Source organism: Mixophyes fleayi, chromosome 2, assembly GCF_038048845.1.
Source record: "Mixophyes fleayi isolate aMixFle1 chromosome 2, aMixFle1.hap1, whole genome shotgun sequence".
NCBI lineage: Eukaryota > Metazoa > Chordata > Amphibia > Anura > Limnodynastidae > Mixophyes > Mixophyes fleayi.
Window position 1 is genome coordinate 222,970,892 of NC_134403.1, and position 25,841 is coordinate 222,996,732.

Below are 25,841 nucleotides of genomic sequence, written 5' to 3' on the forward strand. Positions count from 1 at the left end.
CACTTCTTTTTCGCTTCAACACGGTAAAAATTTTTTTGCTGTGTGTTTTTTTGACGGATTTTAAAAGACTGTGTAGTTTGACATCACCTTTCCCAGATGATGTACTGGGAACACTACCATCAGGACTGGTGACAGAACCTGGTTGCTGATTTTGCTCATATGTGGACTGCTTAGAATCCATTATGAGCCCAACGTACTTGTAGTGCTACAAATTGTTTTAGATACTGCTGACAAATATGACTTTTGACAGCCAGAAATATTTATGCACAGTTATGGGGGACACCCAAAATTCACTTGGGAGTGCTAAAAATTATTTGGTAGATACTGCTGACAGATAGTAATTTTGACAGCCAGAAATATTTATGCACAATTATGGGGGACACCCCAAAAGCACTGGGGAGTGCTAAAAATTATTTGGCAGATACTGCTGACAGATAGTAATTTTGACAGCCAGAAATATTTATGCACAATTATGGGGGACACCCCAAAAGCCCTGGGGAGTGCTAAAAATTATTTGGTAGATACTGCTGACAGATAGTAATTTTGACAGCCAGAAATATTTATGCACAATTATGGGGGACACCCCAAAAGCACTGGGGAGTGCTAAAAATTATTTGGTAGATACTGCTGACAGATAGTAATTTTGACAGCCAGAAATATTTAGGCAAAATAATGGGGAACACCCAAAAGGCACTTTGAGTGCCAAATATTGAAAAAAAAAAAAAAAACTCCTCTATCCTCCTCTCTTCTCTAGCGATTTTTGTTAGCACAATTGGAATCAGAATATTGTATTATCTGTCTCTGTTCTAATCAGCCTGCGACTACACCCTGCTCTTTCCCTCTGTCAAATGGCGATGGATTGCTGTGGAGGCGTGTATTTATAATCTTCAAGTATTGCGAGAACCGAGCCCCGAGATCCGACGACATCACAAAGACGTTCGGCCTTGATTTGGATTCCGAACGGGCGGGAGAGTACCGGTACTCAAAGTTCGGGTGGGTTTGATTCTCTGGGAACCGAGCCCGCCCATCTCTAATATAGCGCCACTAATTCAGCAGCGCCGAACAGAGAACTCATTCACATTGGTCCCTGCCCCATTGGAGCTTACAGTCTAAATTTCCTAATATAGACACACACTCACACACAGAGAGACAGACAGAGACTAGGGTCAATTTTGATAGCAGCCAATTAACCTACCAGTTTGTTTTTGGAGTGTGGGAGGAAACCGGAGCACCCGGAGGAAACCCACGTAAACACAGGGAGAACATACAAACTCCACACAGATGGTCGGGAATCGAACTCATGACCCCAGTGCTGTGAGGCAGAAGTGCTAACCACTAGGCCACTGTGCTGGTGATTGAAAAAGTGTCATAGGCCATATCCCCCTGGGGGTAAAAAGAGGTGTGGAAGTGTCTTTAAAAGGCTGAGACCAGGTATAGCAAATTGTCAGACTTTTTTAGAAAATCAATTCACATTGATAAGCTGTCCATCTTCCTAGCCAATTTCCCATGGCAACTTAAGTAAGTGCTATTCTGAATGTAACCCCTTTTATTTAAAAGTCTTTTGCTTGTGTATGTCAATCTATTAATTGTTTATTAATTATTTTTTTATATCTGTATGCCCTGTATTTTTGTATATTAAATCTATAATTTAATATGTTGCGTCCTTGATACTCTAACGAATCCATTAGCCTGTTAAGAAGAAAATATCTCGGCTAGCTAGAAGCCTTGTGTGCCAGTGTGCGACAGTATATTGGGGTCCTATTGCCCCTATTCAATAGTTGGTTGCAAACCTGAAGTGTGTGAGGTGTGAGCGCTGTTTGGGGCGATTCAGTAGGTCTATAACCTGTGTGATAGGTGGAGAGAGACTGGGGGCTGCAATCGTGTGACCTCATACAGCAAATCGCCCCAAAGTCACGGCAGCTGGGAGCGGGTTTGTGACATTTACACTTTTAATATACTGTTTATTTAGGCATGCAATTCATCTAGACCTGTTTCATCAAGGCATGCAAAATGAACGTATGGTACGTTTTTGTAGAACTGCACATAAATCGGGCATATGCACAAACTTCAACAAGGAGTGCCTGTTGTTGAATAAGGGTCTAGGTCCATTTTGCTCTAACAGACAATACACTGCAGGATACGTCCAATACATATGTGGAATATAAAGTCACAAAAGAACTCGCAAAAAAGAAATAAAAACGATGTCACCTCCTAATAATCATAGTTCTGACAAATCATTTAAAAAAAATTTATTTATGTCTACTGTACATAAAATGCGTTTTTACAGTTGCTCTTATTTGCAAATAGATATTCTGGCATGCATCACTATCAATCCGATATTACACCTGCCCTGTAGCTGGTGCAAGTGATATGACAAAAAAACACGTATCTGAGAGATGCACAGAACTTGAAGCGGACGGATGTGGGTGCGTGCAGCCTTGGCACGCCCTTGCTGTACACATTGCCTATATGCATATGCCTATTCCACTCCCCGTTTCACCCATGCAATCGTAGGCTGTAGTAAGGGTACTTTGCGCTTGAAGATTAATTGGATTTTGCTGCGTTCACTAGCATATGTTCCAGTTCTGGGCATACACAGAGCTATTTTATTCCAAATAGAGCACTTTTGTGTCCTTAATAAACCTGGTCCAGGGTTTTATTACTGTGCACCATTAGAAGTTTCTTAATGATACCCTATAAACTTGATCTTGCAGCCTCAGTACAGGTGTCATTTAGCCAAAGCATTTTGCAAGAAATAACGTCAAGCTAAATAAAAATTCAGAAAAAATGTATATGAGTAGGAGTGTGGCTGTTTAAAAGCAAACCAAAAGTAGCGCATCCACAGAGTCAACACTCCAAACTGAAACCCTAATGGCGCTATTGGTTATAGTATAAATTAATAATAACGATAAGCTGCAGTCACAAAAGGTACTGGGAGTACCCAATGGAAAGAAAGAAACAATGTAAAATGTGTGTCTGTGCTAAAAAAAATAATATCTTGACTAATCAATATATAGATTAAATATCAAAAAGTCGCATTCCCAAGTATAAAATCTATAGCTACATTTATTGTTCAGAGAATATAAATAAAAATAAAAAGCATATGAACATTCAATAAGGAATATAATAACAATAGATAGAAAACATGAATAAGGCAAATTACATAAACTGGTGTATATCCAATAGTTCCAGATGAAAAATTAACATCTAAGAACCAAAAGTTCAAATGTGCACATTAATGAATAATACAAAGTCTTATTGTAGCGCTTGCAAGTGGAAAATAAACGAAGCCAGACAATATGCTTCTGAATGTTGAATTCATCTGTATATAGATAAAAAATAGTAATTGCTATGCTAGCGTGTAGCCGGCTACTCACAGTTGTTGATAAAAGGTGAGAAATGGGATATTTGTATTAGAGCACTGCAGTACATGGATATGATATTAGTAGATGCGCTGGAAAGATGAGGGCTTTACCGATGTGTCGGCTCGATGAGTAGCCCTCTAGTGAAATGAAGTCTTGCAGAAACATATAACAGCCATATAGTGTGTAGCAGCGTGGAGATGCGGAGGGACACTCAGAAACACGGCAAGGATAGTGGAGGCAGATGGAACTTTGCCGATATCCGGTTCAAAGAGAGCCCTCTAGTTGGATTACCATGGGCGGTAGCCCCACCAGCAGGACAGATGAAGGGGAGAAGTTTCCCGAATCCTCGGCTGATGTAATAACTCCCACCTGTAAAAGTTCTGTGATTGCTGTGTATAGAGTGTGATGTTATTGCATTAGATATGCTTAATGTTTGTAGACACTCCCTTATATGTTTAAGCTTGGATCTTTAGTGATGGTCCCTAAGACCATGGGGAATGCTGGGAAGTGGGGGTGGGGCGGTGTGCAATGTACCTAAGTCTGCAAATGGCTGAATAAAGAGCTCAGCAGTGCCCACCCATGCTTCAGTGTCCTGATGAACTGATTACAAGTAAATTAACAAAACATAGAGATTACAATGATGACAGTTTAAAAAATTACAGAACTTATCCGCTGTGAATATAGATGACTCAATAATCTGCAAGCACAAAATAAATGTTATGGAGAACCTTGACGCGTTTCTATGCTACAGAGCACTTTCATCAGATGGAAAAGGAGTATCTGGTCTAAGAAACCAGAAGGTCATTTATTCAGGTTAAAACCAATCAGTAACTGATTAAATAATTGAAATAAGATGTGTGTTGTAAAATAAACATTCACAATAAACTGAATAACCAGGGAATCATCATCATCATCAACATTTATTTATACAGCGCCAGCAAATTCCGTAGCGATTTAATGCGACTATAATTAAAATAATTATAATATTGTATAACAAAAATGTATTAGTGGGGTCAATGGATCTCTCATATAAATGAACAAATAAATCAGAAGTCCAAGACTAAAAATTAAGAGTAAAAGAACATTATAAAGATTCCCTTTACAATGCAGCGCCACTTTAAATTTAATCGCCGAAGACGCTGAACACACCGGAGTTGAAGAATCCGGACATTAATACATTTACTCCCAGATGCCAAACTGTTGTGGTCTGCCACCTGTGTCATCCCTGCTTGTCTTTGGAAAGTGCAATTTTTTCCGAGCAGCAGCTCCCTGAGAAACTGAAGGAGGAGACGTCGTCAAGCCAAGGCCCAGTTCGGCGGACAACTTGCTGACCAATAGCTCATTGCAACTGTTTTGATCTCGGTCATTTGGAAGCATAGAATCAATGTAGGTCTTAAACCTTGGATCAAGCACTGTTGCCAAAACATAGTGATCCGACTTCAAAATTTGAATAACTCTTGGATCATTGCGAAGCAAATTAAGTACTTCATCTACAAGGACAACATACTTTGCGGAATTGCTTTCTTTCATCTCCTCCTTCAGTTTGTCAAGCTGCTTTTCCAAAAGTCGAATTAAGGGAATGACTTGGCTCAAGCTAGCAGTGTCTGAACTCACTTCACATGTCAGAACTTAAAATGGTTTCAGCACCTTGCACAGCACAGAAAGGATTCTCCACTGTGCAAGACTGAAATACATTCCCCCTCCTTTCCCAATGTCATGGCTTGTGCAATACGCTTGCATCGCTTGCACTGTTCCTCCATCCTCTGAAGCATGTATAGGGTGGAATTCCACCTTGTTAACACCTCTTGCTTAAGTTGGTGGCAAAGAAAGTTAAATTGTTCTTGGAGCTGCTGCAATCTCCTACATGCTGTGGCAGAATGCCTGAAATGTCCCGAAATTTTACGGGCCACCGAAAGCATCTCCTGCACCTCATGGTTATTTTTCAAGAAGCTCTGCACCACCAAGTTTATTGTGTGAGCAAAACAGGGAATGTGATGGAATTCACCCAGCTGTAATGCTCACACAATATTGTTGGCGTTATCAGAAATAACATATCCTGGGGAGAGTCCAAGTGGTATAAGCCATGTATCAATGACATCCCTTAGTTTTCGTAACAAATTATCAGCTGTATGTCTGTTAGTGAAGCCGATGATACAAAGAATGGTCTGCCTGTGAGATATGTTACGTAGTGTTGTACATGCTGCTGCTGTTCCTGCTTGTGAAGGCGAATGACCAACCCAGTGGACTGTCACAGTCATATAATCTTTGGTTTGGCCACTTCCACTTGTCCAATATATCTGTGATTAAGTGTACAGTGGGTAAAATGGCATATTTGAGCCCAATTAGTACATTTTTACGAACGTTTTGGTACAGTTGCGGAATAGCTTTTCGTGAAAAGTGGTGTCTCAATGGAATTTTGTAACGGGGACACAAAACATCAATTAACTGTGAAAAATCAGCTGTGTTTATAGTGGATATTGGACGCAGATCTAACACTAGTATAGTCGCCATGGCGTCTGTGATCCACTTTGCGACTGGGTGACTGCTGTCATATTTGCTTCCTCTAGCAAAAGATTGTTTCACAGTTAATTTTTGTAAAGTACTAGTGCTCTTCTTCTTGGGCTTCTTATGGGAGGAAGATTCACCCCCAGCAGCAGCAACAGCAGCAGCAGCAGCAGCAGTCGGACTAACGCTCAAACATTCTTCAGAGGAATCAATTATAGTGCAGGAGTCATCGAGCCTTACCAAGTTGGATGCAGGGCTAACTCTGATCGCTACTGAGAATATTGATGAGGATGGTGTTGTGGGTGTAGATTGCAGGCTATGGGATGTAGGTGAGAGAAGGGTCCTAGCTGATGATGGAGTGCTTGTTGTTATTTTTTGCCATAACTTTCAGCTTTTCCCAACACCTTGCCATGAACTCTTGTCAAATGGCGTAACATGGATGAGGTTCCAAGATGGTTGAGGTCCCTTCCTCGACTGACTGTGGCTTGACATACACTACAAATAGCTATACAACTGTTGTCACGATTTGGGTAGAAATAATTCCACACATAAGAAGTGGCTTTTTTGGTCTTATGCCCAGGCATGACAATGGCCTCCTTCTTGTCACGTGCCAGAACTACTTCCAATGGTGCAGGACATACACAAACAACCTCATCAACATCCTCATTAGCGCCCTCGTCGGCTACACAAATATCCCCCTCTTCCAATTCCAAAGTGGCATCCTCAATTGGTGTATCACCGGCTACACTCGGGCTGTTCAGGCACACATCAGCAGAAATGCTGAAAGGGCCCTTCTTTATGGGTACACTATCAGAATGTTCAGGATTACACATACCACTCGTGGACGAACTCTCCTCAGGGATTGGTGTCATTTCTGATTCTGAGCATACATTTTCCTCTAATGCCTTACTGTTTTCTTGCAGCTCGGCTTTCACACGTAACAGTAGTTGTGCACCACTTTTGGACTCCGAAATACTTGGTCTTGCTTGGTCACGAGTGACCTTACAAGAAGAAGCCTCAGTAACATTTTTAGATCTCGCACTCATAGAGAAAGGTGAAGGCCTCATTCTTTCTTTGCCACTGCGTGTGTAGAATGCCATGTTGCCATTTTTTTTATTGGCAGTTAACTTTTACAGCTCTTTTTCTCTTCAACACGGTAAAAGATGTTTTTTTCTGTGATTTTTTCCCCTGACTTCAAAAGACTATGTACTTTTATATAGGCTTTACCAGATGCTGTACAGGGAAGACTACCATGAGGACTGGTGGCAGCAGCTGCTTGCTGCTCCGGCTCATATGTGTACTGCTGTGAATCCATTTTAATGAGACCCCAAACACTTTGTAGTGCAAATTCCGAAATATATAGTGCTGGTATATTAGAATTTCAGCAGTCAGCAAATGCAGTTTTTTTAGACGGGGGGATATGACACCCCAAACACTTTGTAGTGCAAATTCAGAAATATGTAGTGCTGGTATATTAGAATTTCAGCAGTCAGAAAATAGTTTTTTTAGAAGGGGGAAATATAACACCCCAAACACACCCCGACTCGGCTCGGTACTCGGATTCCGGAAGTTCGGGTGGGTTTGGTTCTCTGGGAACCGAGCTCGCCCATCTCTCTAGTTGTAACTTTATTAAATGTGTACTATTTACAAATTGAAGTGTAAATGTAAGTGTGTGTGTGTGTTGCATGGAAAACTATTACAATTGATAAATATGTAATCATGGGGGCACTATTATTAGTTTATGTAATCATAGCGGTACTTATTATTTATAAATATAATCTTGGGTGCACTATTCGTTTAAATAATCACAGGGGCGCATTTATTATTTTATATAATCGCAGGGGTATCATTATTAGTTTATAAAATCACAGGAGCGCTATTATTTATTTGTATAATCATTTTGGCAACATTATTAGTTTATATCATTACAAGGGCACCATAATTAGTTTATATAATTGCCGAGGCACCATTATTAGTTTATATAATCACAGGGCACTATTATTTATTTGTATAATCAAAGGGCACTATTATTATTTTATATAATAATAGGGCCACTATTATTAGTTTATAAAATTATAGGGGTACTATTGTTTATTTGAATCTTCGAGGGGTGCTGTTATTTATTTAAATTATCAGGGGGGCACAATTATTTATTTATATCATCAGGAGGACATTATTATTTATTTATAGAATTAGGGAGGGTCTATTGTCGATTTAAATCATCACAGGGAACTACAATATATTTATATCATCACGGGGGCACTATTATTTACACAAGTGACGGTATACATTTTTTATATGATTGCATAATGTTTCATCCATATTTTTAATATTTTAGGTCCTTGTCACTGTACCATACCAACTTGTATCATTTTCACTGTGATCTGTTCTACCCCAGTTGTAAGACCACTTTATAATACTTGAATTGTTCCTTTGTATTTATTATTTATTCATTTACCATTATTTATGTAGTGTCTATATATTATAGGGAATATTTAATTATTACATCAGTCCCTGACCTGGGGGAGCAAAAATCTATACTTCCTACCACATGAACATACACACTCAAAAGGATTTTAACAGTCGCTCCTGATTGTAAACACATGTTTTAGCATGCATACGCGACCGTCATAACTAGTAAATCGGCACTTGCACCTGACCTGTAGCTGGTGCAAGTGGCACAACAGAAAAACATGTACGTTACAGATGCCCAAAGCTTGAATCAGACGCTGCTGTGCGTGCTCGAGCTTGGCACACACTTACTTTACATTGACTACCTACATACGCCCCTTCCCTTCCCTGTTCCACCCTTGAAATTGTAGGCAGTCGGAAGTGTCCTTTGTGTTTGAAGATGAATTGCATGCACTTGCGATCACTGGCGTATAGCATAGAGCAATTTTACGCAAAAAGTGGAGCGTATCGGGATTTACATTCCTAAATGAATCAGGCCCAATATTATTTATATCATACATATTCTACAATGTATACATATTTGGTTAATGAATATGAGAATTCTTTCATACATGCTATAAAGTCCTCCACCAGACCCTTCAATAACTTTAATGGATAGACAAAATCTGAAAATGATGGTAAACATGATAAGAATTTTCTCCTGCCTTTTACAGAGTAATTGGAACAGTGCTCTTCATATTTGTATTATCATCTAAAAAATGTAAAATGATAAATCTACCGAAAAGGAGCTTTGAGTGTCTTGATATTATACTACTAACTAAGATATCTGTACAACCCAAAGTGTAAAATGATAAAAAATGGTTGTATCCATACACAGATTACTTACCTGCACAACAGACGAGGAAATGAAGGAGGGTAACTGTGGCAGAAAAATCCCATACCATAGAACCAACGACAGGGACAAACAGAAGGCCACTCAGGAAAAAGGTTATGCCCGCAGAAATCACTTGCACTGGTAGACATAGTGAAGGTGTGGTTAATAGAGTAGTCTAAATTTACTTCTTTTTACACATTATAGGTCTGATTCATCTTTGAACGCAAGTTGCGTTTTAAAATGAAAAACTTGGGCATACGTACACCCGTATTCATATCCAAGTGGATCTCAAGACACGTTTTAATTTGAATCTGGGTATAAGTATGCTCTGCTCAAACAGTACTTGTCCTATGTTAACAGACAGAACAGATGCATTTGTTCAATATCAAGTTCATTTAGAAAGCATGCAAAAAAAATTATAAAAGGAATTACCAACTCATAATATTATAATCATTAATTAACAAAATGTGTTTTAGAAAATATATTTTTATTTTCACATTCAATACATAAATTGGGATGTTCTTAATGTGTAATGTACATACAATCCATTTTTATAGTTTTTCTTATTTGCATACAAATGTTCTGTGCTATCTAGTTGCACACATATGTGTAGTTTTTAATACAAAGACAATACCATAACAGTCATCACAATCAGTCAGCACTTACACCTGCCATGTAGCTGGTGCAAATTATATGGCTAAATAACACTAACTTAAGGGAAACACAGAACTTGAATTGACCGCATCTGCGTTGGAGCGCTCTCGGCACACTCTTACTGTACATTGCTTATGTTAAAACTCCCCTTCAAGTTCCATCTTTCAAGTTCTCGGCAGTAGTAAGTGTCATTTGCATTCAGACATGTATTTCATGCAAATGCATTCATTGGTGCAAAGTCAGTTTCTGAGCATGATATGGTGTAGTATACTGCCGCCGCCAGCACTACTGCCAGCAGAACAATAAATAAAATTGAACACAATGTTAAAAAACGCAGATGCGTTTTTTTTTACTGCATATTGCCCCTGGTACTGCCAGTGGCGACGGTATTGCTGCAAGCATTATATCGATATTGTGACTGTTGCCATTTTAACTGTGGCGACATAGTGAACATATCGACATTCTGAATATTGACCTTTTACCTAAATTGACATTCTGATTGTCGATACTATGGTGTCAACATTCTGAATGTTGACCACCCCAAACATTACCGCCGGCAATATACAGTAAAAAGAAGTCAATAAAACTGAACACAATGTTAAAAAACACTAATGCGTGCCCTCCACAAAGAGCTTGAAACACCGGCACTACTACCACTGGTAAAAAGTAAATAAATAAACTGGAACTCAATGTCAAAAAACATAAATACGTAACCCCTTTCTCATTAACCCTTGGCTGTTACTAGCAAAATCGGGGTGCCAAAAAGTGTGCACCTGCCAATTTTACTATTACCAGCACTAGATTTTGAAGCTGGTGGCACTATAGCAGGGGAATCTGTGGTGTGGGGCCCCCCTGCCATAATGACAAATAAGCCCCAGGCTAGTCAGTACGGGGATGGATTTCCTAGGAAAAGGGGTGGCTGGAAAACATGCAGAACCACCCCTAGGGATACCCAGCCCTGTGCTGAAATCACTACGCTAGACTAGCTCTTCACTAAAGAGCTCCTGGCACCTAAACAGCTAATTACACCACTAGGGTTATTTATAATATTCCCACGACCTCAGCTGGGAAATCCTGGAAACTCACACGCGTGTGTATGCTACACTTACATAGATGGGATAACATAGGGCTCTATGCATCAATTTGATGCGGTACAACTAAATATGCATCGCTGCACATCTGTTAGTAGTCGTGGCGGCCGCGGGCACCGCCGCGACTCTTCTTGTCTCCCAGCTGCTGTCCCGGCCGTCGATATGGCGACCGGGACGTCACTTCCGGTCCCAGTTGCCTAGGCAACAACCGGGACGCCGGAGGATACATCACGCAGCACCCGGCCAGCTGTCAGACAGCCGGGTGCATGCGCACAGGGGGCATAATACTCAGCCAATAGTGGCTGATTGAGGAGGCTCTGCTCTGCTTCTACTGGTTGTATGCCATTAATTTATCATGCAGCCACCTGGCTGATTACTCCTTGCTGGGTACCCTGTAGCCTCATTGGCCATTTAGCAACTATCAATAGGCTATTCCTGTGAGTGCTGGTAGGGCTCTATTCTGATTGGCTCCTTGTACTATTTAAGGCAGTGAGGACTGAACTGAGTGTCCTGTTCACAATTCTGCTGCCTGCTTGTTCTCGCTCTGCTTGGTGTTAAAACCTGTGACTGACTTCCCATGTATGACTCTCGCTTGTTCCTGGACCTTGAACCTACGCTTCTGACCCTGACCATTTGCCTGAAAACCAGATTCTGCTCCTCCGCCAGTGCCCCTGACCTTTCGCTTGTCCCTGGATTCCGAATCTGTGCTTGTGACCTCTGACCTTGGTTTACTCTGCCTGAACCCCACGCTGCTGTCCGCCAATCACTCCACTCCTGGGTTCTCCTTAGCCGGTATACGATTCTCGACCCTCTGTCAGCCTGCGACCAAGACTGTCCCCACCACTAGGGGCTCCAGCGAACACCAGACTTTCGGAGTAGACTCCGAGTTTTACTGTGCTGGCTGGGGAGTTCCTAACAACATCGCAGTGATGCTTACTTATGTACCGCTAAGATGCATCATGCCGGGGCTACACTGGGAGCCCTCTGGAGCAAAGTTTTTTTCCTGCTTACCGGCAGCTTAGAGCTGCTGGTGACAGGAGGAAGTGCGCACAGCACTAACCTTGTATCAAACTCTGCAAAGCCGAAGAGGCAGTTTCCGCATCTTTTAAGTGGAAATGACCTTGATGCATAGACCCCACAACCACTTCTGCCTCCTCTTTGTCCCTGCTCATGCAGAGGGGTATTTCAACCTGCTCTGTGCACCTCTATGGAACCAGAGCTTGCATCTGCCAGGATTATACATTCTACCCTTTGGACATCAATCCTGGGAGTAAATGTATCAAGCTGCGATTTTGAAAATCCAACGATTTTCTCAGGATAGTTGAAACTCACTGATGTATGAACCTAAGATTTCATGTAAAATCGTCAGAGATGTGTTTCTGTCAAAATCGCTATTTCAAAAGTCGATAAGATTAAAATCCCGACTGTTTGCCACCCTAGCTATACAAATCTCAGATGTATGAAACTGCGATTAAGCAAACTTTCCCGAGTTTCGTTTAAAAATCGCTACAAACAACACGCTGCTTCCTAGCTGTGTGATTAGTAAACACATCACTGTTACTCTGCCTGTCTATAGAGCTGGATGTCCGACCAGTATCATCCCTACTGCTGATTATGTGAAAATCTGGAAAAAATTTGCGTGGGGTTCCCCAGCACTAGGCAAACCAGCCAGGCTGAAAGCACTGGGCTCTTCCTACACCCCTGGGCAGTGGGTGTAAGGTAATATCGGCAATTATAATGTAAAAAAACGAATGGACATCATTTTGTTTTGTTGAACTACAAGTCCCTGTCATGCCAGGGTGCCATAAACAGTGTGGACATGCTGATGTTTCTATAGCTACAAGCACCAGCATACCCATGGCAGGCAGGTCATGCTGGCACTTGGAGAACCACAAGTGCCAACATGCCCTGACACCCAGGGCTGGCTGGGACCTGTAGTTCCACAAAACAAAATGTTAAAGAGACCACTACTCCTTGTTTAAACCACCAAATGTTAATAAAAATTATAAAACCCCAATAAAAACAATACACACCCTCATTAATACCACATGTATTTATTAAAAATAAGAAATCCCCAAAATACTTACCAATCAGGTTCTTCTTTCGTCAGCAGCTTTTAATCCAAAAATGCTAGGCTGGCAGCACTAGGGTTAATAGTGGCTATCTATTTTTAAACATTTGACAGCTGCCGGACCTCCAGCTGAATAGGTAGAACAGTGTAACAGTGATGTGTTTACTAATCTCGCAGCTAGATGAAGACAACACAGTAGAGTTTGCTAACACAGGAGTGTTTGACATCGCAGCAAATTGCCAGAGATGACCAGATCAGAGTAAAAATTGCAGTTTAATACATCTGGCGACTTTGGGACTAATAACCCGCGATTTTAAAATGCTGAAAAAATCGGACCTTGATACATTTACCCCCACTGTTTATTACCTTCGGGAAAATTCCTATTACTCCTGCTATCATTTCTAAAGTCACTAGAGGGCATCACAGTTCTAGACTTGAATCATCAAGCCAGAATTTGCATTCAAACACTGGTATACTAATTATTTTGCGTGTAAAAAACCTGTAATGACCGGTCTGGACCCCAATGTACATTTAAGTACATGTTAGCAATGTCTGGGACAATTCTTATAATGCTAATGTAACCAAACCCAACATTTTATCTGGATGACAGATTCATGCATAAATATGAATACAAATAAAAGCACACCTAAATAACTTTCTGCAAATAATTATACATCTCTATCTCAAGTTCCTTCCGGGAGATCCCAGGCAGGGGTGTGTTGTTGGAGGGCGGGTGGGGCGGGGCGCGGTGAATTGGGTCATTTTGGCCCCGCCTCCTGTGACAAAAAAATGTCATTTTGTGGTGGGGGGCGGGGCCAAAATGACACGATTCACCGGGAATCGCGTCATTTTTACAGCAAGAGGCCATTTGAGGGATATTTGCCTGCTCTCCCGGGAGTCCAGGAGATCTACCCGAATTTTGGGTGTCTCCCGGACATTCCGGGAGAGTTGGCAAGTATGCTCTATCTTGCAAATCCCATTTAAAATGCCTAAAGGAAATAAACCTACTACTCCTCCGGAATTAACACAGTTCTTTTGCACAAGGCCACCAGCATAAGATCAACTGAATCTGCACAGCACAGGATGGAGTCTGAATCTTAGGACAAATTTGTGTGGGAGGAAACCCAAGTACCCAGAGGAAACCCATGTAAACACAGGAAGAACATACAAACTCCATACAGGTAGAGCAATGTAGGACTTAGACCCATGATCCCAGCACTGTGAGGCAGCATTACTAACCACTGTGCCACTGTACTGTAGAACAAGATAGGGTTCTATTTAATGATAGCCCAAAGACAGCTGTTTTCTCTAGACAATGGCTATTGCAGGACTTTACTTAATTTAGGAAGGAGTAAACACTTCTCCTGCATTAATCTAATTTTTGTTTGTTACAACAATCCACATAGAACACTATGGGGAATGCGATGTTATTGATTTATCAAGCAGCAAAAAGCATTAATTTTTGCTGCAAACTAATGCCATCAGGATAGTGTTACCTTACCTGTTCCTATTGGGTCCAGTGGAGCCAGAAAGGCTTTACTTAGTCCCCACCGCCAGGGACCGATTAAGGGTTCCGGCCGCCCTACGCTATTACAGCCATAGCCCTCACTCCTCCTTCCCCCCAATATAGGCGTTTAGGACTACTACTGAATATGAATATTTAGGAGTATTCTCCAGCATTCAAATTTAGACAAAATTTAGACAGATTGTGCATTCAATCGTATCAGTTCTTGCTCTTCTCTCTTGCCTGTTCTTGCAGCTTTGTTGTTGTCTAGCTGACTTGTGGAAAGTTGGGATCCTGTTTTGAAAATATGCAGCAATTGTATTATAATGCAAAATGTTAACAACCCCTGAATGATTAGGCTCTTTAGTCCAAACATAGTCATTTATCAGCCCCACCTGACTAATATTTAACATTCTAGTGACCCTAGAGACCACAGATAGCATCCTCATAACTGTTAGTATTAAGGAGCGCTTTGCTCCATCTCCTTATTCGTTGTCATGGCATGACATCGGCATCCAGATTAGCTACTGCGCATGCGCCAGCTTACGATAACCGGAAGTTCGGCTTCGCGCCGTCACTTCCATTAAGACATTGAGAGAGACGGACGTACTAACTAGTAGCTGCGTACTGTTGCTCATATAAGCCCTCAAAGTGCCCACAACTATCACCAGAGCCTCCCTACTGTCCCTACATATATATTAGAGGAGTCTGTCCCATTAATTTGACGGCTGTGCAGTATTGCAAACATGCGTGCAACTGCATATCTATATGTCTGCATAAGAGTGCATCTGCATACCAGCATATCTATATACAAGTGTGTACTATATAATCTGTTTTGCCTGATTGCTGCAACTGTTGTTACTGCTGAATACTGCTGTACTACAAGCAACTGTGAGTAACTGCATTCATCTGTTGTTATCATCTGTAAATAAACAGCAACCTGTTTAAGTTACAAAAGCATTGTGGCTTAACATCCCACATTAACACCGCTGAACACCTTTAGTAACATCAGAAGGTATAATAACTGCCACACAATAAAAAGATCATGCCCTCCCAAAGCTGCTCTTTATTTTATAAATACTCCTCTCAACCATTTCATCTACCCCTTTTAGGCATTTCAGCTGCTTCTTTCGGCCATCCCCCTCAGCAATTTCATCAGCCCCCTTCTTCTGCTCCCCTTAGAATTTTCACCAGCCCCCTTAGTGTTTTCACCTGCCCCTTAGTGTTTTAACCTGCCCCTTTAGCCTTTTTCACCTGCCCCTTTAAGGGGGCGGCGGTGCTTCACTAGCACCAAAGCCAGATAAGGAGGTTTGACTCAGATACACATGCAGCAGGAAGGGGGGGACGTGCAGGCAGGCACGTGCCCCTTTCACACCTGGGGAGTAAGAAGACCAGTGGAAAACTTACTAGGAAAGACAGGTGGGGGAGGTTAAGAGCTTGCAGGGACAGGGACAGGAAGTCAAGGGTCAATATAGAGCAGAGATTCATAGCAGAAGCAGGCATTGCAGATCAGGAAAATCACAACTACTTGAATTCCAGCAAAAAACATGCCTGCAAATAAACAAGAACACACTGCAAGCAGCCTTCCAAAAAGGCAGAGGAACCCATCCAGGCGTTTGATCGAGGCAGCTGAGATTGAGAAGCCTAGCCAGGCACAAGCATTACACAGCAATGGCCATGGGTCACATGTCAGCAAGAGAAGGAGTGCAGCAACAAGCAGAGAAAAAGGTCAGAGAGTAGCCAGGAGGAAGCAATGCAGCAAGGGAACCTCAACTATCTTGCTGGAGCCAGAGGCAGGACAAACCCAGCAAACAGCAGAAATCATCACAGAGCAGCAGCACATGGTGAGGAAACTGTCCCACCTCCCCCAACAACTTACTGCATATGGTCAAGGGGCTGAAGATGATGATGATTCGGGGGAAGAAGGCAGCTTAATGGGGCAACAGCTTGAGGGGCTGTGCAATACACCCTCATCACAGCATTCATCTCTGACTTGCATGACCACAGATTTACCCGCCAATGGGGGCTATGTTCCGCAGGCATGGGGATCCAAAGGACACAGCCTCAGTAATGGCAGCGGGAACCCGGGATCTTGGGTATTCATTACCTCAACACAATTTCAAGGATTAGTTCATCAGCCTGCTCCATACCCCTATTATCCCCCACGGTTACCCTCTCCACCACGACACAGATACCAGCGAGAAAGAGGGCGCAGCCAAGATCGCAGAGAGTGCAGGCATGCCTTTAGTGTTTTCACATGCCCCCTTAGTGGTTTCACATGCCTCCTTAGCGTTTTTACATGCCTCCTTAGTGTTTTCACATGCCCCCTTACCACCTGCACAGCTCCCCTCCCCCCCAGACATTAGGACTTACTTACCTGCTGTTGTTCTGGTGCAGCAGTCTTCTCTTCAGCTATACATGACAGGCAGTCTTGCAGCGATTGCTGCCAGCTGCCTATCAGTGTGGCTGCAGGCACTTCTTATTCTGGTCATGTGAGATGTGGAGGTCCTGATCTCACAAGAGAGTAAGAAGCGCCTGCGGCCAAACTGACAGACAGCTGGCAGCAACTGCTGCCAGACTGCCTGTCATGTAACAGTGACAGTCGGGCCGTCCCCTTTAGTTCCCGATGATTCCAGGCCCGCTGCTATAATTAGAAATCAAAGGGGAAAAGAGGAATTCCCAGCACCCCCAGCCTCCAGCGCCGTAGGCTGCAGCCTGATCAGCCTATTGGTTGATCAGGCCCTGCTCACCAGGTCAGATCATTATGTGCATACAATAGCTGCACATGGACAATTCACTTCCAGCATTTGCCGGTGAAGAGTAAAATTACTAGTGGTATAGGAGAGTAATCAACAGGGCTCGGCTCTCAGAGCAGCCCCAACATTGTAAATAGCAGCAGTAAAGCAATTTGCAGCTATTCATAATGATTGATAACACTGTGTAATAATAAATAGATCCCAAAGAATAAATGGGGTTTTCACTTCAGTTTTATTTTTCTTAGATAACAAGGCTAAATCTTTCAACACCACCAGTATCATTTGCCTACAGTTCTCCAAGAATAGGACAAGAGGACATTAGTAAGCCACTCCCACAAATAGAGACAATCAGTCTAGTCAATGGTTCCTTTTCGATCCAAACATCAAAATACACCTCTTTGAAGAGCCTTTTGTCCTAACTTTGAAGATATAAACTTGCCCTAGGTTAGATATTTATCTGAGATTCAACATCCTGGAAAGTTACTGAATACTTAATATTTAAAATCCTTTTGCAGTGTTATTTTTAGGATTATTTTATAGATATGGGAAATTACTCTTTTAGTTTTCATACTTTGCTAATAGGGTCCCAGTAGTGTTGGCCCAAGATCTGGAATAGATAAAGTCAGTACTCATTTTTTAGACTTTTGACTTTAGACTTCTCCTGAAATGCGCAAAATTAATTTATATTATTGGTAGTCATATATGTTCCCCTTATTTAATTTCTACCTAAATTAAATATATAATCTTTATCCAGAATATGATATGTTCACAAAATGTATGTCACACTGGCATACTCACCTGCTCACGCAGGCTTCTCTTTCAGAGCTGAGCCTTGCAGAACCAATCCCTTTTAAAATCTCTCTTCCCTGCCATTGTTGCTTTCTCCTCCTCCTCTGCATATTTAAGGCACATGACACTGCAGTCAGGTGCCTGTTCTTTGGGTTCATTTCTGTGAAGGTGCAAGATGTGGCTCCTAGTGCTCCTCAGCATATACCTGTGCTATCATCACTTCGCAGACCATCACCTCTGCAGTGCTATTTGCTGTTCCAGTGCCTCTCCGGTTTGCTGTTCAGTGTCACCTCCTCGTGCTCAGCTTATTGTCCTGCAATAACCTCTCCACAGACTATCACCTCTGGTGTGCAACTTGCTGTTCTAGTGACGCTTTGGTTTTGTCACGAAAGCCAGATAGTTGGAATGGTCTTGATCTCTGCTTGAGTGACAGCTACCCCCAGAGAGGCGTGGAGTCTAACGGAGGAGAGGTATTCACCAGGGATTCCCGCAAGAGAATATGGTATTATCTACTCTCAACCGCAATTCACGGTCCACAGAGCAGATAATACAGAGAACCACAAAGTAACTGTAAGGCAGAATGGAATGTAGCCTCAGGTTCATGGAATTCCGGAAGAGGATGATCAGCAGTATAGCCACGGATCTTGGTAATAGGATAGGCTGAGCAGGAAGTACAGTCACAGGTCTAAACAGCAGAATAATCTAAACAGATATAGCTGTGAATCAATGCACTGAGGTGAGCAGAAGTACTGAGATCCACACAGGTGATATAACACTGGAACAGGACCGATGATGGGCGATACTCTGCAGTAAGGTCACAGGTCTTGACTGTGGAATAAGCTGAACAGCTAATGCTGTGAAGCGGTCAACTACGGAGAGCAAAAGCACTGAGATCCACACAGGTGTTATAATTCTGGAACAGGACTGATGCTGCAGCCAATGAACGAGCGGCCTAACTCGCGAAGACAGGAACAAAGATTAGTATGAGCACGGACGGGAGTCAGAGGAGATGCTTCCTATCAGGTAGGAGACCTGACGAACTGACACCCATAGAAAGGAAGAGAACCCTTATAAAGGGAACTGGCTGGTGATCTTCCTTTCACCTTGGAGCAGAGGTTTTAAAAAGTTCCCGGGTTGCGCATGTGCAGAATGCTTGGCAAGATGGCGTCTGAGGATAGAAGAACGTCAGGCTGTACAACAGATAGGACTAACCACGGGCAACCTATGTATATAAGGCTCAGGATGGAACTAAACCGTTGAGATGCGTGATAGGTTTGCTGTCCAGTGTCACCTCCTCAGGTTCAGCTTGTTGCCTTGAGATTCCTCTCCGCAGATTATCTCCTCCAGTGTGGAACCCCCTGTTCCAGTGGCTCTCCATTTGCTGTTCTGGGTGTCCACTAGCCTGTCACCTACTCTTAATCTCCTAACAGGTCTCGTCTAGTACTCTCCTAGAGGGCCGCGACCTGCGGCGGAGAGGCCACAAAGACCATACCTCCTTGCAGGGGTCCCTGACGAAGACAACTTGCCTCATTAGACTCTGTGTCTTTGGGCTGAGTATTGCTAAACTAGACTGACTCGGGGGATCCAAGTTCTCAACCATGATATCGTGACCATGTAGCACATTACATGTATCATTAGTGACTCCTGGGCAAATTCAATTCAGTATCATTTACTTTCTCAGTCTTTCACACACTGGATGCTCCTTTCACTCTGCTTCGTAGGGAAGTCAGTATGCTTCAATGTCTGACATATAGACGAAACGCGTTGAGAACTTGCTGAGAAGTTATTACTGAGATCCCATTACCATTGGGAGATATTTCCTGTATTTGCTGTTCAACTTGTAAGTTGCTACTTTTTTATTATTAAAATGTACTAATGGATAATACATCTATGGTCCCTTGTGTGTCCTGTTTTCCTGAGGCTGTCAGCTGTGCATCCAGTTGTGTGATCTCTTCCTGATCAGCTGTGAGATTTCTACACAGACAAGTTGAAAAATACTGATTTCTGGTACGCATATATCTGCACAAGTGTGTCCTGGTTTATGTGGGTGTCACTTATAGAACATGGAAATATTCTAAGTCCTGTTACTATAAGCTAATAAACTGCCACTATATATCTGGCACACTCATACCCTCATTATTGGGTATACTACATATATTGTGGTGTCCTCTACATTGGTTTCCTCTACACTGGTGTTTGGTCCTATGGTGGATTCCTGTGTGATTCAAATATCATATCAATATACTACACTATTGTGCGCCTCCTCCTCCATTTCTCATATATATATATATATATATATATATATATATATATATATATATGAGGTGTGGGGTGGAGGCCAAACTTCTCCATTTCCATGTGCTCAAGTGTGTACAAACACCAGTGCTTTGCCATGCAGAGCAGCAGTGAATGAGACATAACTCCCAAATTTCCCACCTGCTGGGCAAAGCTTTCCTGAACGAACAGGGCTCTTAAATTGGGACTGCCTCGCCTTCTTCCTTATTTCTTCAATAAAACAATTTTGAAACAAATAAATATGTTGTCTATTATATTCACCTTTGCACATATAACACTTATACAATGCTTTCTACACTGGCATACACTCCCTGTTTATATACACAATCTTATTCATCCACTCAACATAATCCCCATCTAAACTCCTGACTCTTTGGGCATGATTCAATTAGCTGTGAGATACCATATGAACCTTGCGAACATGCTTCTCTGCACAGTTACTGCAATGACAGTACAGGAAATATTGCTAATTTTTGAGCTAAAATTATTATTACAAACAACCCACAGAGACATATTGTGCAAAGTTCCTACTGGAGCGTGCAGCTACTTGAAACTACCCCTTTCTAATTGAAACTACCACTTTCTGTCACCCAAACCTCAGTGTGTCAACGCTTCAAGGTTGCTAGGATATGCCAGAATGGACCAGCAATGCAACAAAGTATTAAATAAAATAATGTCATATGTAAATAAATATATTCATATACCCATATAAATAGTATACATAATAAGGAAAATCTATTAATTACACTATACATACATTAATATAAATACAAACTCTTTAAAAAACACATAATTTGTTATATATTGGTATAGTAATAATAATAATAATAATAATAATAATAATAATAATATAAATATAGCACTCTCAATAGGACTCAAACCACTTAACATATTTTGCAGCAGGTGAGGCAGCAATCTTGGGTGCACACAGTTGCTGTCCTATTCACATCCCCAGTGGAGCTTACAGTCTACGGTACATTTTTTGTCAGAAGCCAGTTAACCTACCGGTATGTTTTTGGATTGTGAGAGGAAACCCATGCAAACAGATAAAACATCTAAACTCCCCCCCCCCCCCTCCTGACCCCCCAAAAAAAAACCACGAGAGAGAGCTGCTGCACATGCGCCCGCGCAGCTGCTCCGTTTCAGCAGCGCTGTCCTATACAGCAGCCGCGGCGCTGTCAAAGAAGCGTCCGCGGCGGTGCTGTATACAATACAGCACCGCCGCGGACGCTTCTTTGACAGCGCCAGCGGCTGCTGTATAGGACAGTGCCGCTATGGTGGCCACTTGGTTAGCGCAGGGGGGGTTTCTGGAGACTCAGAACCCCCCCTGCGTGCACCACTGACACCGATAGGGCTCTGGTTGGAATCAAACATATGAAGCAGAAAGGCTACCACTGAGCAACAGTTCTTCAAAGAGTGAGACCTATAACCCCAGGACAGGTGATCATGGATGATAATAACATTACAATACCCACCGAGATATTCAGAGTTGCTTAGAGATGGTATAATTTTATGTCTAAAAGGTATCATCCAATCAAAATCTTCTATCCTAAAAAGAAAGGAGGGGAATATATGTAACTCAATAGGTAGCTTGTAAAAGGCAAATTTACTTTGAATGGAAATTTTATTGCATTAAATATTTTAATGACACAACATAAATACATGTCTATAACAGGAGTGAATTTGGAAAGATATAAGCATTTAATTAGATCAGAAGAAGTAATAAAGCGATCAGGAGGGCAAAGGGTAAATAGGGGTCAAGGTTACAGGATATTAAGTATATGATGTAAACTAAATGTTAAACACCAAAATATCTCATTAGTGACAAATAATAGAGAGGTCCAAGCATCCAGGATTATATTTAAATCACTGAAAAAAATTGAATATATATAATAGTTTCACCCTGCTTTACTTGTATAAGGATATCTAATAATGTCATCCAACATGCTTTGGGAAGATAGGTAGGTTCTCCACACTTTTTTGGGCATTATCACCATGTGTGAATGGCGGTTCTGATGTTTCCATAGTTTATATGTAGGTTTATTGTATATATTATTGATTTTCAAACAGCTAATATAATACTGATTGGGTATATTTTAAGTTTGCCTTAGATAAAGTCATAGAGCCTCTGCTTACATTACTTATGACTAATCATCAAAATCCATATGAAAGTAGGGGTCCACTCTCCATAAAGCTGCTCTAGGCTCGCACTACAGGAGCCCCCCGCCTTCTTAACAAATAGCAAGCTCTCCAGAATGACAGCTCACCAACTATGATTGAGTTGCACTTTATATTTGACTGATTTTAAGTTCTATATAAATGATATGTGAAAAGTTTGTCTAACAGGATGAACATAGTGTATGTTGTGCAAACTGAGAAATGCTGTCAAATGACAAATTAGTTAAACTGACTGCAATATTGGGTCAGGAGGGATTTTTCCAGATTGAAACAGATTGGTGGTTACTTTATCGAGATCAATTTCAAATAAAAGAGGGGGATTGCAGGAGATCCAAATAGGATCCAAATAGGACTGGTGTCTTTTTTCAACCTCATCAACTAAGTTACTATGTTAGATTCAATATTTTAATAATGTATATATATATATATATATATATATATATATATATATATATATATATATATATATATATATATTGGTAACTATGTTATATCATTTAGTGATTATATAGACATGTTGATTTAATTAATATGTAGAATATTTATGCAGTGCACTCTGAACAATATCTTATTTGCACTAAGTAGCTTAGTTTCAAGTACATTTATTTTACTTATGTTTGTACATGTTGGCTGTAATAATATCTATTCTGGCCTAACTGTTTAAATGGGGTAAAACCCAGTATGTGACGCTATATTTGATTTACTGCACCTGAAGGGAGAAGAAGCCCCTGGAGAGGTTGTGCAGGACAATGTTGACCTGAGACTCAATAAACTAGCTCTGGTGAGCTTTTAAAATATGCAGCAAAACCCATCATAAATTGTTTAATTTAACATAGTTTAATATCAGCAATTTTCAACTTATCAGTGTGATAAGTTAATATTTACTGTTATGAGCTCCATCAGCTATAACAGGAGAGGATACTGCACTCCCTCCACCTCTCTTATGCCGCATTGCCTCCCTGCATTGTGTAGAGGAAGTCACATGACATGAAGGTTGACAACCCCCGGTATGTTAAAGAAGAGACTAAGATCGGAAGCATCCGATTGGGGGTCACAGCTGAAGGCCACCTGTTGCCCACCACTGATTTATCTAGTGCATTCTAGAAAATGATAGCTAGAATCTTATTGGTTGTTATGGGCAACACCACTTTTTCTTTTTAGAAGGTTTGATAAATCCATCCCTTAATCAAGTACATCCAACTTTCTATTTTCCTGCTTTACAGCATTAAATGAGAGGAAGCAGCTCACTATTATGTATATTGGCTATAAAATGTAATCAACAATTTGACATTTTCACATTCTGTTTTCTTGCATCATAGAATCAAAATGGATTTATTCAAAAATTTTTTACCACCAATCAACAAAAAATTCTCTGTAATGTAAAAAATAACCAAAGCGTTTTCTTAATTACAATAAAAACAGACAATAATTGTTTATAAAAGCAGTCAGCCTCCTTGGTTGTATGTGAAACTATTTGGATAAGTATCTTACACATCTGGATACCACAATATTTTGCTCTTTTCTTCTTTTTGTAGTATTGCTCGAGTTCCATCATGTTGGATAAGGTGCATTGTGGAATAGCAATTTTCAAACTATTCCACAGAATATCAATTGGATTAAAGTCTGGGCTTTGACTGGACCACATTTATTTTTATTTTTAAGCCATTACAGAGTATTTTTGCTTCATTGGGTCATTGCTGCTGGAACATACATTTGCCAAGTCCTAGGTCTGGTACAGACAGCAGCATGTTTTCCTGGAAGGTTTGCCTATATTTTGCTCCTTCACATTTACCTAATCTTGACAAGTTTTGCTGTTTCTGAATGTGACAGACCCGGGCCTTATATTGAGAATATCGTGCTATCCCGGTCTGTCCTCAGTGGGCCAATTGAACAACCATGGCCCACTCTGTTATTAAATGCCGCCCAGTGGTCAGATCTGTTATTGCTGTGGTGTCCAGTGAGGGAGGGGGAAGGCAGCTCACAGGAAGTGGGAATCAGCTGTGGACCCTGTGACATCAAAAAGGAGTGGAAGGGGTTAAAAAGAGGAGGGTCAGGACCTTATCTAAAATCAGGAGGGGGTCTCTCCCTGTTTGCTAACTATTGTTCTAGTAACTCTGCAACACAGTCCGAATGGCACCATCACCGTAGAGGGGAGACCACTGATGTCATGCTCTATTTCCATCCCTGTTACCACCCAAACTCTAGAGGACAATGAATGGGGGGTTGATCCAGGGAGGTGGCCAGGATCAGATCTTGTGAGAAGGGACAAAAGGAGCTGTCTGGGGGAGGGGGTTGTTGTTGGAGAATCTTGAGACAGTGAGGACTTGGACTGTTTGAGAGTAACCGTATTCTCGCAGGGCCTTAAAGGAATGCTTGAAGCAGGAGCTTCTTGACAGAGATCGGACAGTGTACCTCTAGGACTGATTCTGTTACCACTCCATCTGGAGACACTCGCAGATTCTGGGGGATTGGTGAGCCTACATCGGTAGGGAGACTAATACCCAGGGTCCCACCAAAATGGTGGAGAGTTGGCCGAGCGGCTGTGATCAACAAGATACAAAGACCCACCTTAAGGATCAGAAACCCTGGCCCACTTGGATTGTCAACTGTGGATTTTATTACCAGGAGTTTGGGCCTGTTAGGACTCTGTGCTTGTAGGTAACCTGCTGGGGACTTTGTTGGGGATGTTTTACTTGCACTGGTGATTTTCTGACACTTGATATATTTGGTGGGGGAACAAGTTTCTCCTTGGGGAGCACTGTTGTATTTTACTAAGTGTGTGCACTTTGTTTAATAAAAGGGATTATTATTTCTTTCCTATCTCCTTACCTGTGTGACCTGTGAACCTAGAGGACTGGGTATCTAGTTAGCTTTGGTTATAACCCAGGTGTCCTCACAATTTTGGTGGCAAGCAGTGGGGTCACACAGTCCAAACATTTGGGTAGAGCGCAGGGACTCGTATCCAGATACGGTCAGGCTCTGTAAGGACACAAGGCAACAGTCTGTCAGCACCAGTGTTAGTATAAAAAAAAAAAAAAAAAAACCTAGCTGGGAAGCCAGCAGGAATGGCCACAGAAGCAGAGCAGATCAGTTTAAAAGCCACAGAGAGATTCTATAAGAAAGCCAGGAAACAACACTTGCAGGGGTTCTGCATGACCAAAGGGGTGGACTTTGATGACACAGACGTGCATGTAGTTCTGGTTGCCAAACTAATGAAATGGGAAAAGGCCCATCCTGAGGAGATGGAAGAGTCAGAGGAGGAGGAGGCCAAAGACCAGCCACAGAGACCCCCCCAGTGGGACACAACCCAGACCACCGTCCGGCACTCCAGCAGTGCTGTAATATTG

The 25,841-nt window shown here is 41.7% G+C and overlaps 1 protein-coding gene across 1 annotated transcript in view; it reads right to left on the bottom strand.

Annotated features, from left to right (window-relative positions):
* The window catches only part of LOC142138671 (putative transmembrane protein 244), a 94,681-nt gene that overhangs the window by 27,379 nt on the left and 41,461 nt on the right, over window positions 1-25,841 (bottom strand). The window contains exons 3-4 of the mRNA XM_075195516.1: window positions 21,792-21,865; window positions 9,169-9,294 (exon numbers count right to left, since the gene is read on the bottom strand). Of these exons, the coding sequence (XP_075051617.1) occupies window positions 9,169-9,294; window positions 21,792-21,865 (200 nt within the window). The remainder of the gene's footprint in view (window positions 1-9,168; window positions 9,295-21,791; window positions 21,866-25,841) is intronic.